Source organism: Cherax quadricarinatus, chromosome 1 (genome assembly GCF_038502225.1).
Source record: "Cherax quadricarinatus isolate ZL_2023a chromosome 1, ASM3850222v1, whole genome shotgun sequence".
In the NCBI taxonomy this organism is placed as follows: Eukaryota; Metazoa; Arthropoda; class Malacostraca; order Decapoda; family Parastacidae; genus Cherax; species Cherax quadricarinatus.
The window spans coordinates 68,180,923-68,206,793 of NC_091292.1; the positions used below are offsets into that span (position 1 = coordinate 68,180,923).

General features: G+C 39.8%; 1 protein-coding gene across 1 annotated transcript in view; it reads left to right on the plus strand.

Moving 5' to 3' along the window:
* Positions 1-651: 651 nt before the first annotated feature.
* The window catches only part of LOC128685431 (irregular chiasm C-roughest protein-like), a 399,092-nt gene continuing 373,872 nt past the window's right edge, over positions 652-25,871 (plus strand). The window contains exons 1-5 of the mRNA XM_070085947.1: positions 652-748; positions 2,071-2,117; positions 3,912-4,176; positions 22,729-22,962; positions 23,419-23,574. Coding sequence (XP_069942048.1) covers positions 652-748; positions 2,071-2,117; positions 3,912-4,176; positions 22,729-22,962; positions 23,419-23,574 — 799 coding nt within the window. The remainder of the gene's footprint in view (positions 749-2,070; positions 2,118-3,911; positions 4,177-22,728; positions 22,963-23,418; positions 23,575-25,871) is intronic.

Sequence of the window (25,871 nt, forward strand, 5' to 3'; positions counted from 1 at the left end):
TCACGAGTATCTGAGAGAGTTAGGGTTAAGGAAGGGGTAGCAATTATGTTGAAGGATCAGTTGTGGAAGGGTAACAGGGAATATAAATGTATAAATTCAAGGATTATGTGGATTAAAATAAGGGTAGGATGCGAAAAGTGGGTCATAATAAGTGTGTATGCACATGGAGAAGAGAGGAGTGTAGAGGAGAGAGAGAGAGAGAGAGAGAGAGAGAGAGAGAGAGAGAGAGAGAGAGAGAGAGAGAGAGAGATTTTGGGAGATGTTAAGCGAGTGTGTATGAATTTCTAAACCAAGTGAGGGAGTAACTGTGGTAGGGGACCTAAATGCTACAGTAAGAGAAACATTTAAAGAAGGTGTGGTAGGTAAGTGTTGGGTGCCAGGTTTAAATTATAATGGGGCCCTTTGACTGAACTTCATATAGGAAGAAGTTTGGTTATAGATATTACATTTTTTAAGAAAAAGAGGACAAATAAGTATGCAAGATATAATGTAGGGTGTAATGACAGTAGTTTGTTGGACTAGATATTAGTAGATAAAAGACAATTGAGTAGATTTCAAGATGAACATGTTTATAGAGGGCCCACAGATATATCAGATCACTTTTTAGTTGTAGCTACAGTGAGTGTAAAAGGTAGATGGGATACATAGAAAATGGAAGCAGCAAATAAGAGAAAGGTGAAGGTTTATAAGCTAAAGGAGGAGGCAGTTAGCAAAAGATATAAACAATTACTGGAGGAAAGATGGGCTAGTGAGTGTATAAGCAATTGGGTTGAAGATGTATGGGGGAGGTTAAAGAATGTAGTGTTAGAGTGTTCAGCAGAATATTGTGGTTACAGGAAAGTTGATGCGGGAGGGAAGAAGAGTGATTGGTGGAATGATGTTGTAAAGAGAATAGTAAGAGAGAAAAAGTTAGCAAATGAGAGGTTTTTACAAAGTAGAAGTGATGCAACGGGGGAGGAGTATATGGAGAGAAAAACAGGTTAAGAGAATGGTGAACCAATGTAAACAGAGAGCAAATGAGAGAGTGGGTGAGATGTTATCAACATATTTTGTAGAAAATAAGAAAAAGTTTTGAAGTGAGATTAATAAGTTGAAGAAGCCTAGGAAACGAATGGATTTGACAGTTAAAAATAGGAGAGGAGAGTTATTAAATGGAAAGTTAGAGGCATCGAGAAGATGGATGGAATATTTTGAGGAATTGTTAAATGTTGATGAAGATAGGAAAGCTGTGATTTCGTGTATAGGGCAAGGAGAAAAAACATCTTGTAGGAGTGAGGAAGAGACAGTTGTGAGTGTGAGGGAAGATCGTGTGGCAGTGGGTAGAATGAAATGGGGCGAGACAGCCGGGATTGATGGGACACAGACAGAAATGTTAAAAACAGGTGAAGATATAGTTTTGAACCGGATGGTGCTTTCATTTTATAAATGTATGAAAGAGTGTAAGGTACTTAGGGATTGGCAGTGAACATGCATAATTCCTTTGTATAAAGGTAAAGGGGACAAAAGAGAGCGCAAAAATTGTAAGGGAATAAGCATGCTGAGTATATTTGGTAAAGTGTATGGTAGAGTTATTATTGAAAGAATCAAGAGTAAGTCGGAGAATAGGATATCAGATAAACAAGGAGGCTTTAGGATGGGTAGAGGGAGTGTAGTCCAAGTGTTTACAGTGAAACATAAAGGTGAACAGAATTTTAGATAAGGGTAAAGAGGTTTTTATGGCATTTATGAATTTGGAAAAGGCATATGATAGGGTGGATAGAGGGGTAATGTGGCAGATGTTGCAAATGTATTGAATAGGAGGTAGGTTATTGAAAGCAGTGAAAAGCTTTTACGAGGATAGTGAGGCTCAGGTTAAAGTATGTAGGAGAAAGGGAAATTATTTCCCAATGAAAGCAGGCCTTAGGAAAAGATGTGTGATGTCACCATGAATGTTAAAATTATATATAGATAGGGTTGTAAGAGTATTGAATACTCGAGTGTTGGCAAGAGGTGTGGGGTTAAAAGATAAAGAATCTAACACAAAATGGGAGTTGTCACAGATGCTCTTTGCTGATGGCATTGCACTTTTAGGAGATTCTGAAGAGAAGTTGCTGTGGTTGGTGGATGAGTTTGGTAGGGTATGTAAAAGTAGAACATTGACAGTGAATATAGGAAAGAGTAAGGTGATGATGATAACAAATAAATTAAGTAACAAAGATTGGATATTAAATTGGAGGGAGAAGGTATGGAGGAGGTGAATGAATTCAAATATTTAGGAGTGGACGTGTCAGCAGTTGGGTCTATGAAATATCAGGTGCATCATTGAATTGACGATTGGAGATAGGTGAGTGGTGTACCGAGGAGTCTGTAGAGACAAAGAACTTTGTCCTTTTAAGCAAAGAGGGGAATGTATGAGAGTATAGTTACGCCAATGCTGTTATATGGGTGGTGAATGATGCAACAAGGAGAAGGCTGGAGGCAGTGGAGATGTCATGTCTGAGATGTGTGAATGTAATGCAGAGAATTCATAGTTTCGAAATTAGGTGTGGGATTCTCAGAACTATTACCCAGAGGGCTGAGGAGAGTTTGTAGAGGTGGTTCGGACATGTAGACAGGGTGCAACAAAATAGAATGAATTCGAGAGTATATAAATCTGTAGTGGAGGGAAGGCGGGGTAGAGGTCGGCCTAGGAAAGGTTAGATGGAAGGAGTAAAGGATGTTTTGTATGCGAGACTTCCAGCAAGCATACTTGAGCATGTTAGACTGGAGCGAATGGAGAAAAATGTTTTTTAATACTTGACGTGCTGTTGGAGTGTGAGCAAGGTAACATTTATGAAGGGATTCAGGGAAATCAACATGCCGAGATTGAGTCCTGGAGATGGGAAGTACAGTGCCGGCACTCTAAAGAAGGGGTGTTAATGTTGCAGTTTTATAATTGTAGTGTAAGCGCGCCTCTGGCAAGACAGTGATGAAGTGAGTGATGGTGAAAGTTTTTCTTTTTCGGCCCACCTTACCTTTGTGGGGAACGGCCGATGTGTTAATAAAACAATAAATATTAACCTAACAGGTGTAATAAACTTAATGTTATATCGTTTTTGTGAATAAAAAAAAAAGAGCCTTTGGAATGTAATGGTTATAAAACACAAAAAAGGAAGACTGTAGAAACTCTGGCAAAGTATTTCTTCGTCTTAGTGAAAGAAATTGTCTTCTGTCAGAAATAGTGTCAATCATAATATTTGCAACATTCATCAAGACAGTTGTGAGTGATCCAAGATTCTCACAACTAAAAATGTCAGTGTTAACTAGGTATTTGGATTATTTTTAATTTCAAGAATTAGAAAAATGAAAGTTTTTCTATTTTTCATCATTTACTTCAAAGTTTAGAAAACTTTTAATTGTATAATGGAAATACGTCTGTTTATTCATTTTAATATTAAAAGTTTTGCTCAAGTTTTAAACTTTGATTTTTAAATTTCAGTTTCCAGCTATTTTTTTCAGTATTCAAAAATAATTAAAATATTATGAATGTTGGATAATTTTGTTTCACGTTTATTATAAATGAAAATTAATGAGATTTGTTCTCTTATAAGATTTCCTGTTACTTAACATCAGAGCACCAAATATGTTGAGTCAGATTTATTTAATTTCTTTAGTTTATAAACCTCACAGGAGTTTTTGTGAAGATATTGTTATTTCAGAGAAATTAAGTTATTTAATATTGAACTTTCCTGTGTTATTTAGTGCTTATTGGGGAATAAACTCTGCCTTACTGTATATATTGAACGTATTTATCATAATATTAAAATTAAAATAATTATAGGAAAAGTATCGGTATATGTATCGGCCGAAACTTGAGTATCGGTATCGGCAAAATTTTTGGAGCCGTCCTATCCCTAATATACTCATATTAACATATTTCGTTTATCCAACAGGCGATGTTCACGTGGTGGATCTCGTGGGTGTGGGCGTGGGTGATGTGGTGCATGTGGGCCCACGTGAGCGTCAGTGCTATGTGGGAGGCAGGCATTACCCAACAGGTGGGGAGCACAGCAACTCCTGTATCAACGAAGGAGGTGCCTCTCGGCCCAGGCATGGGCGGCTCAGCCGTGCAGACCCTGGGCAGAGAAGGGGCACAGCACTTTGCTACCCAACCCACCCCCCAGACTGCTGTAGTGGGCTCCACAGCTGTGCTTCCATGTAGGTGAGTTCTCTGTTAACTTTATACCCTGACTCTGTCCTAAGCTCTGCATAGGCCTCTTAAGCTTTTCTAAGCGTCTTCCACATCTTTGTACAGCTGTTCCATGATCTTCTACCTGATTTCCTGCTTCATCTCTCATGTGCTATTTTTCTCTCTGTTATCACCTTTGCTTTGCATGTGTTTCATTTCTTGGACATTTTATGATTTTGAATAATCCAACTTCATCCTGTTTCCTACTTGTATGTCTCATAACAATAAAAATGCTTTCAAATGAGCTGATGCAGGTAACAGCTCTTAGCTTGCCAATAAAGTTAGGAATCCTTAACCTGTAAATAACTGTCAATAAAGCTAGGGATCCTTAACCTTGTCAAACCCTGTGTAAAAAAAAAAAAAGTGTTGTCATGAAACAGCAGTTATATCTCCTCCCAATAAATTCAAAGTTCCACATAATCACAGATGGGAAATAACTTGTACACCTCATAATGTTCTCTCATTTATTTCTCTCTTTATTTTTGCCTTTCCAGTTTTATAATTTTATAAACAAATAAATGTCTGAAGTGAACTATAGGTCCTCGAGAAATTTTCGTAAATTATGTCCTCTATGGAGATTAACAAATTATATTAACACTAGCCTACGCTTGGGTTCTTGACTCAAAACTTGATAATAGAAAACGGATCCCCTGAAACTTTCAATTTCCAATTTGTGTATTAAAAGTAAATATGTCCCATTAACGAATTTCTTGTCTTAACGTTGTATAGGTGTCTTTTACACAATGGCTGTTGGCATTATATAGGAAAAACTTTCCTCGTCACTTTTGTCTGGAACTAAACAGCAATCTTTCGGATGAAAACTGTTGGCTTGTATATTTCATCATATTATTACCTAGACTACCCTTTTTCTGATGAGTGTTGCTGACATGTACATATCATCATTCTCTTACTCGGACAGCACTCACTTTGGTGGGTATTGTTGCCATGTTTATGTCCACATATTCTCACTCTGGTTGCTCTCTCTCTCTCTCTCTTTGATGTATACTGTTAACCTGGAGTCTTTGCAACAGCTGTTGTCTGGTTTGATGGACTAAATTGTTTGTTTACCTCATTTCCCGTTTTCTTTTTTAGTAACACATCAAGTGACCCAAAAAGGAAGAAACACTTTCATCATCATTCATTCCATTACTGTCTGCCATAGGAGCACCTACACTACAGTTAAAAGCTGCATCATATCTCCACTCCTCCTGCAGGCATAATGCTTCCCACCTCCAGGACTCAAGTATGGCTAACCGGTTTCCTTGAATTTGTTCATAAATGTTATTTCGCTCCTAACACACTCATGCACACTTACTGGAAGTCAAAGCCTCTTGCACACTAAACCTCCTTTACCCCCTCTCTCCAACTTTTCCTACATCCATCTGCTGACAAGTCCAATACCAAATATCCAAATTCGTTCACTTCCTCTATACTCTCTTCTTTCAATCAGATATATCTTTCATTACCTAAATTTTTTGTTATCCTCATCACCATGCTTTTAACTATGTCCACTTTTAATTTCTTTCATTTGCATACCCTTACAAACTCGTTCACCAACCTCTGCAACTTCTCTTCAGAATCTCCCAAAAGAACAATGTCATCAGGAAAAAGCATCTGTGACAACTTCCACTTTGTGTTAGATTCTGTATCTCTTAATCCCACACCTCTTAATAACACCTGAGTATTCACTTCTCTTACAACCCTATCTATAAATATATGGAACAACCATGATAACATCAAGCATCCCTGTCTCAGGCCTACTTTTACTGGGAAATAATATCTTTGTCTCCTATATACTTTAACCTGAGTCTCAATACCCTTGTAAAAACTCTTAACTGCTTTTAATAACCTACCACCTATTCCTTTCTCTTGCAACATCTGCCACATTGCTCCTCTATCCAACCTATCATATGCCTTTTTCAAATTCATAAATGCAGCGAAAACCTCTTTATCCTTATCTAAATACTGTTAATCTATATGCTTCACTGTAAACTCTTGGTCTACACACTCCCGACCCTTCCCAAAGCCTCCTTGGTAATCTGTGATTCTGCTTTACATCTTACTTTTAATTCTTTCTTATCAGGTGAAACGCACCTGGAATATTCGGTAAACTTATTACCCTATAATTTTTACAATCTCTTTTGTCCCCCTTCCCATTATGTAAAGTAACTATACACTCTCTCTGCCAATCTCTAGCTACCTTCCCCTCTTTCATACATTCATTAAACAAAAATACCAACCTTTCCAACACAATATCCTCCCCTGCTTTTAACAATTCTGTCATGATCCAGTCAGTTCCAGCTGCTTTACCCCCTTTCATTCTACGTAATGCCTCACACACCTCCCCCACACTCACATCCTGCTCTTCTTCACTCCTAAAAGATGGTATACCTCCCTGGCCAGTGCATGAAATTAATACCTCCCTTTCTTCATGAACATATAAAAGTTCTTCAAAATATTCCCGCCACCTACCCATTTCCTCCAGTTCCCCATCTATTAACTCCTCTACTCTGTTTTTAAAAGTGGGGGGAAGGAAGAAACAGATTTTTTTTATCCATTTTAAATGAAACTTTTACTGCTACTTAAGCAGCATTTGAAACCTGCACACCATGTTTGTAGTGAATTTTTGCCTTAAAAGATAGAAAAAATAAATAGTGCCCTATTCTATAGGGCATAAAACTCTGCCCTTTTTACAAAATTGGTAAAATGTATAATGTTCTAGTTGACTTCAGAAGAAGGATGAAGGTCTAAATAATTCTCTGACTACCAAAGTTTGAGCGATATGTCAGTAGATTGCATAATAAAAAGTGTTGGAGTTTTTCTTAAGGATTTTTTTGGGGGAGAAAAATCAATAAAAACAACACGATTAAAAAATATCGTAAATCCCCATTACCACTGAGTAGATCCATCTTTCCTCAATAATGTGTACAAAAATCATGACATTAATACAACTAGTTTTCGCAAAACGAGTGTTGAAAGGTTAATAACACTGGTCTGCACGGTTTTTTTTATTGACTCTATTGTATCTTTTTCGGTATATATATGGGAAACAGTGATTCATTGTGTTTTTTATTCATCTCTATCACATCAGGTTGTCAAGTTATAAGGAACCGTTACTTTTCACTTTTCTTATAACATAAGTCAATGAGAAAGTGGTATATTAACAATTAAAAGGTTTACTTGATATTGGCTTAAATGTTAAATCTAATGTATTTTTCATAATTTTCAGATTATTAATATGTCTAGAGGCTGTATAAATTCACCAGACATATTTTGCTATGTCTGCGGGCAATTCACACCTACAGATTCCTGGAGCAACATTACTCCTTTATTGAAGCGCTGCTACTTTGCTTATTTTGGCTGCAGACTTAAAGACCAGGACAAACCATTTGCACCACACAAAGAGTTGTATCAGTAAGCTCCTAATGTGGTCAGTTAGAAAACCTAAATGTATGCTCTTTGGAGTACCAATGATATGGCGGGAGCTGATGAACCACCACGATGACTGCTACTTTTGTATGACTAAAGTAGCTGGATTAAACAAGAAGACTAAAGATCGCATAATGTAACCAAATTTTCCTTCAGCAATAACGTCTGTTCCACACTGAAGATATTCCTGTACCTGTGCCACCTGAGACATGACACATCTCATCAGAGTCTGATACCAGTTATTCTAAGGAGATGGAAGTAGACTATGAACCACCAACAAATGACGATCACAAACCCTTCAACCAAGTTGAGCTCAATGACTTGGTGAGAGACCTTAACCTTCCAAAAGAAAGTGCATAGTTACTTGGCTCTAGACTGAAGGACCACAAGCTTCTAGCTCCTGGAACAATATTCGCTTGATACCGCCATCTTCAAGAGAAATTCGCCCAGTTCTTTGACAAAGAGGAATTTTTAATTTTCTGTTCAAATATTTCTGGCATTATTGAACACATGGGGATGTCACACAAAGCAGATGAATGGTAACTCTTCATTGATTCTTCTAAAAGAAGTTTTAAGGCTGTACTTCTCTACATTGGCAACACAGCTGCATCTGTACCAATTGACCAAAGTGTCCAAATGTCAGAAACTTACGCACATATGTAGTCACTAATATCTGCAATCAAGTACCAGAATCACAATTTTCTCAAGTGTGGTGATTTAAAAATTATTGCTCTCCTACTAGGTCTTCAAGGAGGATACACCAATCCCTGTTTTCTGTGTCTTAGGGATAGTGGGGCAGGCAGTCAGCACCATGAACAAAAAGACTGGCCACCAAGAACAAGCTTCTTACTCAGAAATCACAACGCAAAAACTGTGCTACTAGTTGACCTCAAGAAAATTTTGCTGCCGTCACTCCACATGAAATTAGTGCTTATGAAAATTTTGTAAAGGCCTTGAACAAGAATGAAACTACTTTCAAGTACCTGGAGTCAAAGTTTCCTCGTATAAGTGAAGGCAAGCTAAAGGCAGGAATCTTTGTTGACCCTCAGATTCGGGAATTCATGAAGGACAAGCATTCTGATGAAGCATTAGCAGGTGTCGAGGTTAATGTCTGGTTTTCATTCAGGCAAATTGTCCACAACTTCCTGGGAAACAGGTGCTCCCCCGAAAATGAAAAATTGATCCAATACTTGATTTCAGATTTCCAAGAACTTGAGTCAAGAATAAGTGTGAAGATGCATTTTTTGTATTTGCATCTTGACTATTTTTCCAACAGTTGTGGGGACTACAGTGAAGAACAAGGAGAGCGGTTCCATCAGGATATTTGCACCATGAAAACTCAATACCAGGGCAAATGGAATGTCAACATGATGGTGGATTACTGTTGATCATTGAAATGTAATGGTCTCGATGCACAACACAAGTGCCAAATGTCGGCACACCACACTCCTCCATGCTTGTCGGCAACCCACAGGCGACTGAGCAGCTCTTTCACTCTGAGCATTAATGTGTAGTCCACAAAGATGCCATGTAGTGTATTTGGAATGAAACAATCATAAAAATTGCATTTTCTGGAGTAAAAAAAAAAGACACGAATTGGCATCATGTCCTCTTGATGAGAGCAAGAAAAAAAATAACATTTATGGGAAAAGATACTTAAAAATATGATAGAAAGAAACATGTTGCCAGAATTATACACATTTTTTTGGTAAGAAAACATTTTTTTCCAAAAATTTTCGATTTTTTCCAGGAAATCATTCCTCCGTCCCTTATTCACTGACAAATTCATTCGTTCCTTAGGCTTTCTTAACCTGTTTATTTCACTCCTAACTTTTTTCTTATTCTCAGTAAAATTCCTTGACAGTGCCTCTCCCACTCTATCATTTGCTCTCCTTTTGCATTCTCTCACCACTCTCTTTACGTTTCTTTTACTCTCCTTATACTGTGCCTTTCTCTTATCACTTCTGCTTTGTAAAAACCTCTCATAAGCTTTTTTTCTCTTATATCGTACCCTTTACCTTGTCATTCCAACAATCACTCCTCTTTCCTCCTGCACCCACCCTCCTATAACCACAAACTTCTACCCCACATTCTAACACAGTATTTTTAAAATTGTCCCATCTGTCTTCAACCCCCCCCCCCACTACCCATACATGCACTAGCCCATCTTTCAGTCAATAGCTAATTATATCTCACCCTAACTTCCTCCTCCCTTAATTTATAAACTTTCACCTCTCTCTTGCTGTTGTTATTTTCCTTTTGTGCCATCTACCTCCTGCTCTAACTGTAGCTACAACTAAATAATGATCCGATATATCCATTGCCCCTCTTTACACATGCACATCCTGAAACTTATCCATCACCTTTTATCCACCAATTCATAATCTAACAAACTACCTTCATTATGTGCTACATCATATCTTGTATACTTATTTATCCTCTTTTTCATAGGATATGTATTACTTATTACCAAACCTCTTTCTAAACATAGTTTAATTAAAGAGTCCCCATTTTCATTTACCCTTGACACCCTCAAATTTACCTACTACTCCCTCCACAACGTTTTTACCAACTTTAGCACTGAGATCCTCAACCACAAATACTCTCTCACTTGGTTCAAAACTCCCCACTCACTCACTTAACATTTCCAAAAAAATCTCTCAGTATCTCACTCACATATTTGTCTAATCTCTTTTTAAAATTACCCAAGGTTTTAGCTTCTATTACCCTAATCAGCAGATTGTTCCACTCATTAAAAATTCTGAAAACTAGCGCTTACCTATGTCCTTTCTATATTTAAATTATCTAATTTAAATCTGTTATTTTTTGGTTCTTATTTGGTTCGATATCCTCAGTACTTTACTTATATCAACATTGTTTATGTCCATCATTCACTTGCATACTTCACTGATGTCAGTTTATGTCTCTTAAGAAAGTAATGGTTCAACGCTTTCGGTCAATCTTCATGTAAGAGATTCTTTATATTGTGGTATAATTTTGTCTCCCTTTTTTGTATGTTCTCTAATGTGGTGGTCCTCAACCTTCCTACACAAGTGGACCACATTTGATGGTCAAATGTGTGATGAGGGTACACGGTTTTGTTGACGCTGTGCAATGTGGAGCCTACATAACGGTAAATTTATAATTTCATGTGAGGGCCGCATCCATTTCCTACAAGAGTCACGCTACCAATGGGCCCCTGACTGAGGACCCCTCCATATCCATCCTGTAGTATAGCGACCAAAACTAAGCAACATAATCCAAGTTAGTCCTTACCCTTGGTAGGTAAGACACATAGGCAACTTTATTCCGAAACGTTTCGCCTACACATTAGGCTTCTTCAGTCGAATACAGAGAGTAGGCAGGAACATTAGAGATGTGAAGACAATGTAATTAGTCCATCACCCTTAAAGTCGTAGATTTGAGGTTGTCAGTCCCTCAGTCTGGAGAAGTTCAGTTCCATAGTCTTGACTATAGTCCTGACTATGGAACTGAACTTCTCCAGGCTGAGGGACTGACAACCTCAAATCTACGACTTTAAAGGTGATGGACTGATTACATCGTCTTCACATCTCTAATGTTCCTGCCTACTTTCTGTATTCGACTGAAGAAGCCTACTGTGTAGGCGAAACGTTTCGGAATAAAGTTGCCTAACTGTTGCCTATGTGTTTTACCTACCAACTTGTCGGTATTGTATACCATTTTGATATTCAGTCCTAACCCTTGATTGATAAAGCTGTAAAATAACTTTTGGACGCCTGTTACACTTTTTGATATAAATTCAAGTAATCTTTCAATTTTTTGGAGCACATTTAGAGACTTCTCTAGGCTTCGGATTTCTGCTTGTCATGACTCCCAAGTCTTATTCACATTCTGTATGATCAACCTCCACATTACTTATTTTATATATGAAGGACATTTTCATTCCCAAGGATTAGGATTTTTCACTTTTCCACATCAAAGTGCATCTGCCACTTTTCAGACCATGACATTAATTTATGCAAATCCTGACATTCAGTGGCATCCACCTAATTTACTTATGTCACTTGGAATTCCTTCATCAAGGTTATTAATGTAAATTTTAAAGAACAATGTGCCTAAGACTGATTCTTGTCGAATGCCACTTGTGACCGTCCCCATTCAGATTTGTCACCATTAATAATTATCCCTTTACCGGGCACGTCCAGGAAAAAGTGAAATTTTAAATGCCTTTACTATGAGTAAATAGGGGTTCTCAATGAAAGCAACATGAGGTTGTACCAAATTGACGCCAATAAATTTATTGGCGTGCTCAATAAGGGAGGTCTGCATTACAAATGTTGCAAGGGCCCGAATGTTAATTAAATGCCATGTATGCAATTTGATAATTTACAATGCAAACAGACAATATAAAAAGCATAAATGGAACTTGTTTCCAATCATTTTCAAGTTATATAAAAAATGTAAAGAAGAATCAACAATCAACACTTTAACATTGCAAAGGGATATACAGTAGAAAGTTATATAACACGGTAGTTATATTACTGAAAACACAGTATCAGGTGAGTCCATGTTAGATAAACTTAAGAACTTATGGGAAAAATAGGGTTATGTTCCTGGGAGCCCCAAAAATGCCAACCAACTTTTTCTTTTTTTTTTAGATCTTCAAAGGTAGACAGCAGCCACCCAGGGAAGTACTACCGTCCTGCCAGATGACTGTGAAACAGAAACCCGTAACTGTTTCGCATGATGGTAGGATTGCTGGTTTCTTTTTCTGTCTCATAAACATGCTAGATAACAGGGATATCTTGCTACTTCTACTTACACTTTGGTCACACTTCACAGACACGCACATGCATATATATATACATACATCTAGGTTTTTCTTCTTTTTCTAAATAGCTCTTGTTCTTCTTTATTTCTACTATTGTCCATGGGGAAATGGTAAAGAATCTTTCCTCCGTAAGCCATGCGTGTCGTATGAGGCGACTAAAATGCCGGGAGCAATGGGCTAGTAACCCCTTCTCCTGTAGACATTTACTAAAAAAGAGAAGAAAAACTTTATAAAACTGGGATGCTTGAATGTGCGTGGATGTAGTGAGGATGACAAGAAACAGATGATTGCTGATGTTATGAATGAAAAGAAGTTGCATGTCCTGGCCCTAAGTGAAACAAAGCTGAAAGGGGTAGGGGAGTTTCGGTGGGGGGAAATAAATGGGATTAAATCTGGAGTATCTGAGAGAGTTAGAGCAAAGGAAGGGGTAGCAGTAATATTGAAGGATCAGTTATGGAAGAAGAAAAGAGAATATGAATGTGTAAATTCAAGAATTATGTGGATTAAAGTAAAGGTTGAATGCAAAAAGTGGGTCATAATAAGCGTGCATGCACCTGGAGAAGAGAGGAATGTAGAGGAGAGAGAGAGATTTTGGGAGATGTTAAGTGAATGTATAGGAGCCTTTGAACCAAGTGAGAGAGTAATTGTGGTAGGGGACCTAAATGCTAAAGTAGGAGAAACTTTTAGAGAGGGTGTGGTAGGTAAGTTTGGGGTGCCAGGTGTAAATGATAATGGGAGCCCTTTGATTGAACTTTGTATAGAAAGGGGTTTAGTTATAGGTAATACATATTTTAAGAAAAATAGGATAAATAAGTATACAAGATATGATGTAGGGCGAAATGACAGTAGTTTGTTGGATTATGTATTGGTAGATAAAAGACTGTTGAGTAGACTTCAGGATGTACATGTTTATAGAGGGGCCACAGATATATCAGATCACTTTCTAGTTGTAGCTACACTGAGAGTAAAAGGTAGATGGGATACAAGGAGAATAGAAGCATCAGGGAAGAGAGAGGTGAAGGTTTATAAACTAAAAGAGGAGGCAGTTAGGGTAAGATATAAACAGCTATTGGAGGATAGATGGGCTAATGAGAGCATAGGCAATAGGGTCGAAGAGATATGGGGTAGGTTTAAAAATGTGGTGTTAGAGTGTTCAGCAGAAGTTTGTGGTTACAGGAAAGTGGGTGCAGGAGGGAAGAGGAGCGATTGGTGGAATGATGATGTAAAGGAGATGTAAGGGAGAAAAAGTTAGCATATGAGAAGTTTTTACAAAGTAGAAGTGATGCAAGGAGGGAAGAGTATATGGAGAAAAAGAGAGAGGTTAAGAGAGTGGTGAAGCAATGTAAAAAGAGAGCAAATGAGAGAGTAGGTGAGATGTTATCAACAAATTTTGTTGAAAATAAGAAAAAGTTTTGGAGTGAGATTAACAATTTAAGGAAGCCTAGAGAACAAATGGATTTGTCTGTTAAAAATAGGAGAGGAGAGTTATTAAATGGAGAGTTAGAGGTATTGGGAAGATGTAGGGAATGTTTTGAGGAATTGTTAAATGTTGATGAAGATAGGGAAGCTGTGATTTCGTGTATAGGGCAAGGAGGAATAACATCTTGTAGGAGTGAGGAAGAGCCAGTTGTGAGTGTGGGGAAAGTTCGTGAGGCAGTAGGTAAAATGAAAGGGGGTAAGGCAGCCGGGATTGTAGGGGTAAAGATAGAAATGTTAAAAGCAGGTGGGGATATAGTTTTGGAGTGGTTGGTGCAATTATTTAATAAATATATGGAAGAGGGTAAGGTACCTAGGGACTGGCAAAGAGCATGCATAGTTCCTTTGTATAAAGGCAAAGGGAACAAAAGAGAGTGCAAAAATTATAGGGGGATAAGTCTGGTAAAGTGTGTGGTAGAGTTATTATTGAAAGAATTAAGAGTAAGACGGAGAATAGGATAGCAGATGAACAAGGAGGCTTTAGGAAAGGTAGGGGATGTGTGGACCAGGTGTTTACAGTGAAACATATAAGTGAACAGTATTTAGATAAGGCTAAAGAGGTCTTTGTGGCATTTATGGATTTGGAAAAGGCGTATGACAGGGTGGATAGGGGGGCAAAGTGGCAGATGTTGCAGGTGTATGGTGTAGGAGGTAGGTTACTGAAAGCTGTGAAGAGTTTTTACGAGGATAGTGAGGCTCAAGTTAGAGTATGTAGGAAAGAGGGAAATTATTTCCCAGTAAAAGTAGGCCTTAGACAAGGATGTGTGATGTCACCGTGGTTGTTTAATATATTTATAGATGGGGTTGTAAGAGAAGTAAATGCAAGGGCCTTGGCAAGAGGCGTGGAGTTAAAAGATAAAGAATCACACATAAAGTGGGAGTTGTCACAGTTGCTCTTTGCTGATGACACTGTGCTCTTGGGAGATTCTGAAGAGAAGCTGCAGAGATTGGTGGATGAATTTGATAGGGTGTGCAAAAGAAGAAAATTAAAAGTGAATACAGGAAAGAGTAAGGTAATGAGGATAACAAAAAGATTAGGTGATGAAAGACTGGATATCAGATTGGAGGGAGAGAGTACGGAGGAGGTGAATGTATTCAGATATTTGGGAGTGGACGTGTCAGCGGATGGGTCTATGAAAGATGAGGTGAATCATAGAATTGATCAGGGGAAAAGGGTGAGTGGTGCACTTAGGAGTCTGTGGAGACAAAGAACTTTGTCCTTGGAGGCAAAGAGGGGAATGTATGAGAGTATAGTTTTACCAATGCTCTTATATGGGTGTGAAGCATGGGTGATGAATGTTGCAGCGAGGAGAAGGCTGGAGGCAGTGGAGATGTCATGTCTGAGGGCAATGTGTGGTGTGAATATAATGCAGAGAATTCGTAGTTTGGACGTTAGGAGGAGGTGCAGGATTACCAAAACTGTTGTCCAGAGGGGTGAGGAAGGGTTGTTGAGGTGGTTCGGACATGTAGAGAGAATGGAGCGAAACAGAGTGACTTCAAGAGTGTATCAGTCTGTAGTGGAAGGAAGGCAGGGTAGGGGTGCGCCTAGGAAAGGTTGGAGGGAGGGGATAAAGGAGGTTTTGTGTGCGAGGGGCTTGGACTTCCAGCAGGCATGCGTGAGCGTGTTTGATAGGAGTGAATGGAGACAAATGGTTGTTAATACTTGACGTGCTGTTGGAGTGTGAGCAAAGTAACATTTATGAAGGGGTTCAGGGAAACCGGCAGGCCGGACTTGAGTCCTGGAGATGGGAAGTACAGTGCCTGCACTCTGAAGGAGGGGTGTTAATGTTGCAGTTTAAAAACTGTAGTGTAAAGCACCCTTCTGGAATGACAGTGATGGAGTGAATGATGGTGAAAGTTTTTCTTTTTCAGGCCACCCTGCCTTGGTGGGAATCGGCCAGTGTGATAATAAAATAATAAAATAAATAAATCTTCAAATCTTACAAAATAAATTTGATTATGTAATTGTTGGCTACAAATGCAACAGATATAATGGTATTTCTTACCTTGAGTTGTGGGTGCTGGTGTTAGTCGATGATTTTGAAGAGAGTGGAGAGTCATAAGAACATAAGAACATAAGAATGGAGGAACACTGTAGAAGGCCTACTGGCCCATGCGAGGCAGGTCCTTATCAAAACGACCTCTACCCAAAGCTACCCAAGAAATAACTCCCGTACCCAATGACACCAATCAAACCCAGCCCCTCCCACTCATATATTTGTCCAGTCTCTTCTTAAAGCTACCCAAGCTCCTAGCCTCTATCACCCCACTGGGAACACTGTTCCACGCATCAACAACTCTGTTAGAAAACCAGTACTTACCTATGTCCTTTCTAAATCTAAATTTATCCAACTTAAATCCATTATTTCTGGTTCTTACCTGGTTCGACACCCTCAGTACTTTATTAATATCTCCCTTGTTTATGCCCGTCATCCACTTCATACACTTCAGTGATATCTCCCCTCATTCTACGCCTCTCCAGAGAGTGGAGATTTAATGCTTTAAGTCTATCTTCATACGGGAGGTTCCTTGCACAGTAAATCATTTTAGTCATTCTTCTCTGTATGTTCTCTAATGAGTCTATGTCCATCCTGTAGTAAGGGGACCAAAACTGAGCAGCATAATCTAAATGAGGCCTCACTAGTGACGTATAGAGCTGTAAAATAACTTTTGGACTTCTGTTACTTACACTTCTTGAGATAAATCCAAGTAATCTGTTGGCCCTGTTGCGCACACTAAGGCACTGCTGTCTTGGCTTTAGATTTCTGCTGACCATGACTCCCAAGTCCTTTTCACATTCTGTATGATCAAGCTCTACTTCACCTAGATTATAGCTTCGAGGGTTATTTTCATTACCAAAGGCTAGTACCTTACACTTCTCCACACTGAACTTCATCTGCCATTTTTCAGACCAAGACATTAATTTCTCCAAATCGTCCTGGAGTTCATTGATATCCTCCTCAGAGTGAATTATACGGCCTATCTTTGTATCATCAGCAAATTACTCATGTCACAAGTGCAACTAATGTGACATTTATTGTAGCAACGTTTCGCTCTCCAGGAGCTTTATCAAGCCATTACAAACAATACATGGACACAGAGGGTATATAAAGGCTCAGAGTGAGGTGAATACTAGTGAGGTACCATTTCGATGTTCACTAGTGGTAGTAGTAGTAGTGGTAGTGACAAAAGCAATTAATTCGTACATGAGTAAAAGGATATAAAAGCTATTACTTGACCAACACACTGCTGAGCATATTCTCAGCACAGTCACCACAGCTAACCTCCAACAGAAGATCAAACTCAATCGCAAACTTCAGTACCTCTGCACTAACAGTCGGTGGAAGGATATGGGACGCGAATCCCTGATAAACAACTTATCGTCACGCACCTTAACCGACTACGAGAAACAAGCACTGAGTCTGGGACTCAAATTTACCACCAACATACGCAAACCTAACTATCAACTCAATCTTGTTACCAGGAACCATAGACACAGTGACAGCAACTTCCAGAAGGGTTATATACAGGGCCTTCTCACTGCAGCTTTATGTGAACCTTCTTCTTCTAATCTTCCTAGAAGATACATCACTGCCCTTAAGGACCTCGCCAACGACCCCAACATTATCGTCACCACCGCCGACAAAGGAGGTGGAGTCGTCATACTCAACACCAGTGACTACAACACTAAAATGATGGACCTTTTGAATGATCAATCTACATACGAACCTATCAGCACTCAACAGTGGGAGACGCTCACCAAAGACTTTCTATACAAAAGCAGACAAATACTCAAACGCACTAGAGAAGGGAAGAAACTTCTGTACTTGTTACCAAGCAACCCTAAACCAGCACACATGTATGGTTTACCCAAGACCCATAAACACAATATTCCTCTCAGACCAATCACGTCAGGAATAGGCAGTGCTCCACACAAACTAGCCGGAGTTCTTGCCAAACATCTTTCCTGCCTTCTGGGGACCATCAGCCCCGCTCATCTTAAACACTCAGGCGACCTTCTCAACCGCATCCGTAACCTCTCCATCCGTAACAAGAAACTAAGCAGTTTGGATGTGACTTCCCTCTTCACAAAAGTACCTACCAAAAAAGCCATCGAGGTTCTACGACGTAAAGTCAACCAGGACCTTAATCTTCCTTTACCTCCCGGAGATTTTGTTGACTTGATTGAACTCTGTGTTAACTTCAACTGTTTTTCCTTCAATAACAAGCTCTACAAACAAACCTACGGCATGGGAATGGGGTCCCCAATAAGTGCCGTCCTAGCCAACTTATACATGGAACACCTAGAGTCTGAACACTTCGCCAACATCATCCCTTCAAGCGTCACTTGGTTACGTTACGTGGACGATGTCCTCGTAATAACTCCAAAACGTTTTGATGTACGGGATCTTCAGGCAAGGCTCAACGCAGTTGAACCAGCGATTCAGTTTACACTAGAAGAAGAGTCCAATGACAAGCTACCTTTCCTCGACGTCCTCATTCACAAAGTAGACAACAACCTAAGATTTCAAGTTTATCGGAAACCCACCAATAAAAATGATCTCACACACTTCTATTCCAGTCAAGATACCAAGACCAAAAGAGGCATCATCATCGGGTTTTTCCTAAGAGCATACCGAATTTGTAGTCCTGAGTTTCTTGACGAGGAATGTACTTACATTCACCAAACATTCACTGAGTTACAATTTCCTTCTTTTTTCATCAAAGACTGCAAGAAAAGAGCTCTTCAGATCATCAATTCTCCACGCATCAACACCGCTCCCAACAAAGTTATAATTCTTCCCAACAGCCAGGTTGCACTAAACGTCTCAAAAGTACTTTCACAAGCTAACACCAGAGTCGCCATCGCTTCTACCACTTCAATAAAGGATCTAACCAGGACAAAACCCAAGCACCACGAACCAGTCAATGCAGGAGTTTACACTATACCCTGTGGAGGCTGTGACAAGATCTACGTAGGTGAAACAGCAAGAAACCTCGACACCCGCCTCAATGAACACATATACGCATGTAGGAACGACAACTTAAACAACGCCTGTGTACAACACCGAAATTCCACCAATCATCTTATGAAATTCAGAGACGCCCAATTAGTGATAAAAGAAACTAATTTCCGCACACGCAAGTGCCTTGAATCAGCACTGATCGCTGTTTCGAATACAATTAAACAAAACAACGGCAGCTTCACCATCTCCGAAGTCTTAGCAAGAATCCTCCTGAAAACAGTAAACCCTGCCATCACATAGTCTCTCCTGTTATATTACACAAAGCACAGAGAGTGAACACTGAAACAACCTGCCTCATTCCAGTTTATATTTGTCCAACCTATTTTTATGTTACCCAAGTAATAGCTTTTATATCCTTTTACTCATGTACGAATTAATTGCTTTTGTCACTACCACTACTACTACTACTACATTACAGAGTGAACATCGGAATGGTACCTCACTAGTATTCACCTCACTCTGAGCCTTTATATACCCTCTGTGTCCATGTATTGTTTGTAATGGCTTGATAAAGCTCCTGGAGAGCGAAACGTTGCCACAATAAATGTCACATTAGTTGCACTTGTGTCCTTTTACTTTACATATTATCGGTAATTCTACCAACTTTATTACAAACTTACTAATGTCGCTCGTAATCCCTTCATCAAGGTCATTAATGTAAATTATGAACAGGAGAGGGCCTAAAACTGATACTTGTGGGACGCCACTAGAGACTAATTCTCATTCAGATTTCACTCCATTAATGGTAACTCTCTGCTTTCTATTGGTAAGCCATGCCTCAATCCATGCTAGAACTTTACCTCCTATACCATGAGATGCCACCTTTCTTGAGAGTCTCTTGTGAGGTACTCTATCGAAGGCTTTACTAAAATCCAAATAAACAATAGCATATTCCTTATCACTGTCAACTGCCTCAAATGTTCTATTGAAGAACGTCAGTAAGTTTGTCAGGCAGGAACGACCTCTCGTGAATCCATGCTGAGATTCATTTATCAAAGTTATGCTCTTCAAGGTGACTTCTGATAATGTCAGCTATAATTGATTCTAATAACTTGCCCACTATAGATGTCAGGCTTATTGGACGGTAATTTGAAGGAGTGGACTTATCCCCTGATTTGAATATAGGAACCACATTAGCCATCTTCCATAACTCTGGCACAACACTGGTAAGGATGGACGCATTGAATACACTCGTTAATGGCTGACTAAGCTCCATCTTGCATTCCTTAAGTACCCTGGAAAACAACTCATCGGGTCCCGGGGACTTATTTTGTTTCAGTTTGTCTATCTGTTTAATAACCATGTCCCTCGTGACAGTAATATTAGTTAATTTAAATACATTAGGAACTAAATAATTGTTAATTACTGGAATCTCATTTACATCTTCTTGTGTAAAAACTGACAAAAAATAGTCATTAAATAAGGAACACATTTCCAGTTCATTATCCGTCAGCTGTCCATTCCCAACCCATACCACCGGCGGGATCGAACCCGCGGTCAGAAAGTCTCAAAACTCCAGACCGTCGCGTTAGCCACTGGACCAGCTAGCCACAATTAGATTCGTTTGGAGTTTTGAGACTCTCTGACCGCGGGTTCAATCCCGCCGGTGGTATGGTTTGTTTGCAATCGTGTCATTACGATTTCGTGAGTCCATTTCCAATTTTCAGAGGTCCTACTTTTTCCTTCACCTTCGTCCTATACACTTGAAAGAACCCCTTTGGATTAGTCTTTGATTCATTAGCAACTCTAATTTCATAGTCACGTTTAGCCTTTCTAATCCCTTTTTTTACATCTCTTTTAAGCTGAACGTATTGGTCAGTAAGGTTAACCTCTCCTCTTCTGATGCGCCTATAAATTCCCCTTTTCTCCCCTATTAAATGCTTTAGCCTCCTGTTAACCCATTTTGGATCATTATTATTAGACCTAGTTTCTCTCTGGGAAATGTATATACTCATGCTGTAGGGTCATTCTGTGACCCTACTGGGATGAAGTGGATGGTCATGCTGTGACCCTACTGGGATGAAGTGGATGGTAGAGGTTCTGGCACTAGTCGATGGTTGTACTGGAGTATGCATAAATTCTGTAAATTCAGTAAGTCAGTCAAATCAATTCAGACAATTCATTAAGTCAGTCAAGTAAATTCAGTCAAGTCAATAAGTCAGTCAAGTCAGTAAGTCAATTTGGTCAGTCAATTCAGTAAGTCAGTCAAGTCTATTCAGTCAAATTAGTTAGTCAGCTCAGTAAGTCAATTCAATAAGTCAGTCAAGTCAATTTAGTCAAGCCAGTTAGCCAAGTCAGTGAGTCAAAGTCAGTCAATAAGTAAGTCAAGTCAGTCAGTTCATTCAGGTAGTTGTGATCTGCCATTCTTCTCAGGTAACATCCTGGGTTATTCATTACACAAGCCCATATATTCGCCTCATTCGTTTTAATTGTATGAACTGACGCTTCATTAAGGCACAAGCTTTCTCTATGTCCACCATACGTGAACCACTGCTTCACAGATACAAGATATGGCAATATAAGGAACAAAACAATTCACAAACACAGCTCAGAGAATCGTATGAGGCGCGTGTGCACACAACACTGGGACGGGAGTGGCAGTGGAGGTAGGCCTTTCCCTGCAGAGACAATGGACTGACCCAGAGCCAGAAAGCCTGAGAACCCGCGGGCGACACTCCATATTTTTTCTCCGCCCAGGAACGGAACTAGTTGAGTCAATTTTACTAAGTGATGTATATAAATACGCCACAATTTTGCAACAGTGTAATAAGCAAAACGTGAAAAATAAACCCGTGTAATATAACGATTTACTGTAACTTGTAATACCCATGACTCAAGAAATCGTAATGACACGATTGCAAACAAACCATACCCCCGGCCGGGATTGAACCCGCGGTCATAGAGTCTCAAAACTCCAGCCCGTCGCGTTAGCCACTAGACCAGCTAGCCACAATAAGATTCATCCAACTAGGTATATTTCTACACCATAGGAAGGTTAGCACAGGCACCACTGTGACCACAAATGCAAGTTGGATAAATCTTATTGTGGCTAGCTGGTCTAGTGGCTAACGCGACGGGCTGGAGTTTTGAGACTCTATGACCGCGGGTTCAATCCCGGCCGGGGATATGGTTTGTTTGCAATCGTGTCATTACGATTTCTTGAGTCATGTTGACGGCAGTGAAGGGACTTGAGCTAGAGTTCGTCACGGCCACGCTAGCTGGAGATTCGTCTGTAAAAACTTGCATTTGTGGTCACAGTGGTGCCTGTGCTAACCTTCCTATGGTGTAGAAATATACCTAGTTGGATGAATCTTATTGTGGCTAGCTGGTCTAGTGGCTAACGCGACGGGCTGGACTTTTGAGACTCTATGACCGCGGGTTCAATCCCGGCCGGGGGTATGGTTTGTAATACCCATTTTTCTGAATTTCCTTCGAAAGAACAGTCATTCTAGATGATTATTTATTGTAATGAATATCGATGAAGCAATTTTTTCCTTTGATGCATAAATTGACTTTGCATTTGAGACAGGAAAAAGAGGATGTGATTGTATGTTTCTATATGCTACACGTAAACATCTTGGTACTCACTGCCCAGTGATTTAGCATTGCATGATACTTCACACTATCATCAGGCCTTGGTGCAAGTTAGTACTGAATTGTAGATGGTATTTTCGAGCTTGACAAATCACAGTCATCACTGTCAACACTGGAAACATGGGAAGTATACATAGTTCTTATACTGCTGCATCTAATTTTTTGTGCTTCTGATCTTGCAGTGACAGAGTTGCCGAGTTTGAAAAGCTGCAGTGGCATGCATATGCTGGCAAAGGATCATTATGGATGTCATTCTGCTCCCAGAGTGTCTGAACTTGAAGAGCAAGTTCATCATGAAGGCTTCATCAGAAAATTCCTCGATTCTGATACCTTTCTTTCTTGGCTGCTTTGCTTCTTGTCTGACATAGCTTCATCATCATCATCATCATCATCACTCGACACACGTACCTTCAGGGGCAAGTTTCGGACCGAAATGTCATCATAAGTTTCTTTCTATGTCCGAGCTATTTATCATAAAATAATTGTATACTGTTTTTAAGCAAGTTTCTTGGAGCACGCATCACACACATTTTTGTTTATATAATATTGCTAATTATAATTATTTTCAATTTATATTTCATAGTCTTGATGATATTCGAGTATCGTTGTTTTAGTTACAATACTATATTTAATAATTATAAGCAAATAATAAACAAACTGGGTAATAAAATATGTTATGAGTCATCTTCGACTGTCATGATCCAGAAGAAACCGAAGCAGTTTTGTTTTCATTTCCGATTTTCGAGTTTCCTGGATTTTTTTCAACCACCCTAACATAACTTAGTTTTACAAATTTAGTTTTTATATACAGAGTACAGAAGGCTGGAAGCGGAAAGAGTCTGGGTTTCAACATTTACCTAAATTCAAATAAGTACTCTTTGGATTTCCTTTAAAATCTACGACACTTCCCGGCAGAGTGATCAACAAGGTGGGACATCTACAGTGGACCAAGGACGGCTTCGGTCTCGGCACAGAGAGGGACCTCTTTGGCTTCTCCCGCTACGCCATGATCGGCTCCGACGATGAAGGTCAGTGTGTCAACCTTTGTGCACCAGTGAGGAGAGAAATGAGTTGAGGTCAGTGTGTCACCTCATCTTGTACACCAGTGAGGAGAGAAATGAGTTGAGGTCAGTGTGTCACCTTATCTTGTACACCAGTGAGGATAGAAATGAGTGGAGGTCAGTGTGTCACCTCATCTTGTACACCAGTGAGGAGAGAAATGAGTTGAGGTCAGTGTGTCACCTCATCTTGTACACCAGTGAGGAGAGAAATGAGTTGAGGTCAGTGTGTCACCTCATCTTGTACACCAATGAGGAGAGAAATGAGTTGAGGTCAGTGTGTCACCTCATCTTGTACACCAGTGAGGAGAGAAATGAGTTGAGGTCAGTGTATCACCTCATCTTGTACACCAGTGAGGAGAGAAATGAGTTCAGGTCAGTGTGTCACCTCATCTTGTACACCAGTGAGGAGAGAAATGAGTTCAGGTCAGTGTGTCACCTCATCTTGTACACCAGTGAGGAGAGAAATGAGTTGAGGTCAGTGTGTCACCTCATCTTGTACACCAGTGAGGAGAGAAATGAGTTGAGGTCAGTGTGTCACCTCATCTTGTACACCAGTGAGGAGAGAAATGAGTTCAGGTCAGTGTGTCACCTCATCTTGTACACCAGTGAGGAGAGAAATGAGTTGAGGTCAGTGTATCACCTCATCTTGTACACCAGTGAGGAGAGAAATGAGTTCAGGTCAGTGTGTCACCTCATCTTGTACACCAGTGAGGAGAGAAATGAGTTCAGGTCAGTGTGTCACCTCATCTTGTACACCAGTGAGGAGAGAAATGAGTTCAGGTCAGTGTGTCACCTCATCTTGTACACCAGTGAGGAGAGAAATGAGTTCAGGTCAGTGTGTCACCTCATCTTGTACACCAGTGAGGAGAGAAATGAGTTGAGGTCAGTGTATCACCTCATCTTGTACACCAGTGAGGAGAGAAATGAGTTGAGGTCAGTGTGTCACCTCATCTTGTACACCAGTGAGGAGAGAAATGAGTTCAGGTCAGTGTGTCACCTCATCTTGTACACCAGTGAGGAGAGAAATGAGTTCAGGTCAGTGTGTCACCTCATCTTGTACACCAGTGAGGAGAGAAATGAGTTCAGGTCAGTGTGTCACCTCATCTTGTACACCAGTGAGGAGAGAAATGAGTTCAGGTCAGTGTGTCACCTCATCTTGTACACCAGTGAGGAGAGAAATGAGTTCAGGTCAGTGTGTCACCTCATCTTGTACACCAGTGAGGAGAGAAATGAGTTCAGGTCAGTGTGTCACCTCATCTTGTACACCAGTGAGGAGAGAAATGAGTTCAGGTCAGTGTGTCACCTCATCTTGTACACCAGTGAGGAGAGAAATGAGTTCAGGTCAGTGTGTCACCTCATCTTGTACACCAGTGAGGAGAGAAATGAGTTCAGGTCAGTGTGTCACCTCATCTTGTACACCAGTGAGGAGAGAAATGAGTTGAGGTCAGTGTGTCACCTCATCTTGTACACCAGTGAGGAGAGAAATGAGTTCAGGTCAGTGTGTCACCTCATCTTGTACACCTGAACTGTACAAAGTGTTTTTCCCAGTCAGGAAAGAAAAGAAGGAAAAAAATAAATACGATGAACCTTGATGCTTCCAATATAATTCTCTCAGTCGCAACATTATTCAAGGTAACAACAAGTTTGCACATAAATGGTATAGAGTACCGACAAGATGAAGAATTAGAAACATGTGCAGCATCTGGGTATCTGGTAGACGTGTCGCCTTCTAGTGGCTCTGTCAGTACAATGGAAGGACATAATGTGAAAATTGTAGAAGTATTTACAAAAGACGAGATAATGAGTCCCTCAGCCAAGAAGTAGGTAATGAGAACCGTAATCTTGAAGAATCTTAATATCTGTGCTTCAGATTCTTCACGACCACGGTGCTCATCACTAAGTCAAACGCTGAGGGACTGATTACCTCTCGTTTTGTATATAATTCTGCAGTCTTCACACTATAACCTTGTATTGATAAAGCCACTGGATGGCGAAACGTCTTTAAATTATAGACACCAAAGATGTCGGTATTGTATAACATTCATACACAATTTGTGAAACACAGTAACATCATGGAATCTTGGTGAAGAGAATATCTTCACAACCTACTTTCTTACCCCTGGATCATCCCTTAGGTAAAACTTCCACTGGGGGATTCACCCTACCGGTCACACTGTCTTCATCTCCTGCACCTCCCTCATTTGATACCGGTATAAGTGCCAGTTTTCCCGCCTGTGCTTCAGATTCTTCAGGACTATGGAGCT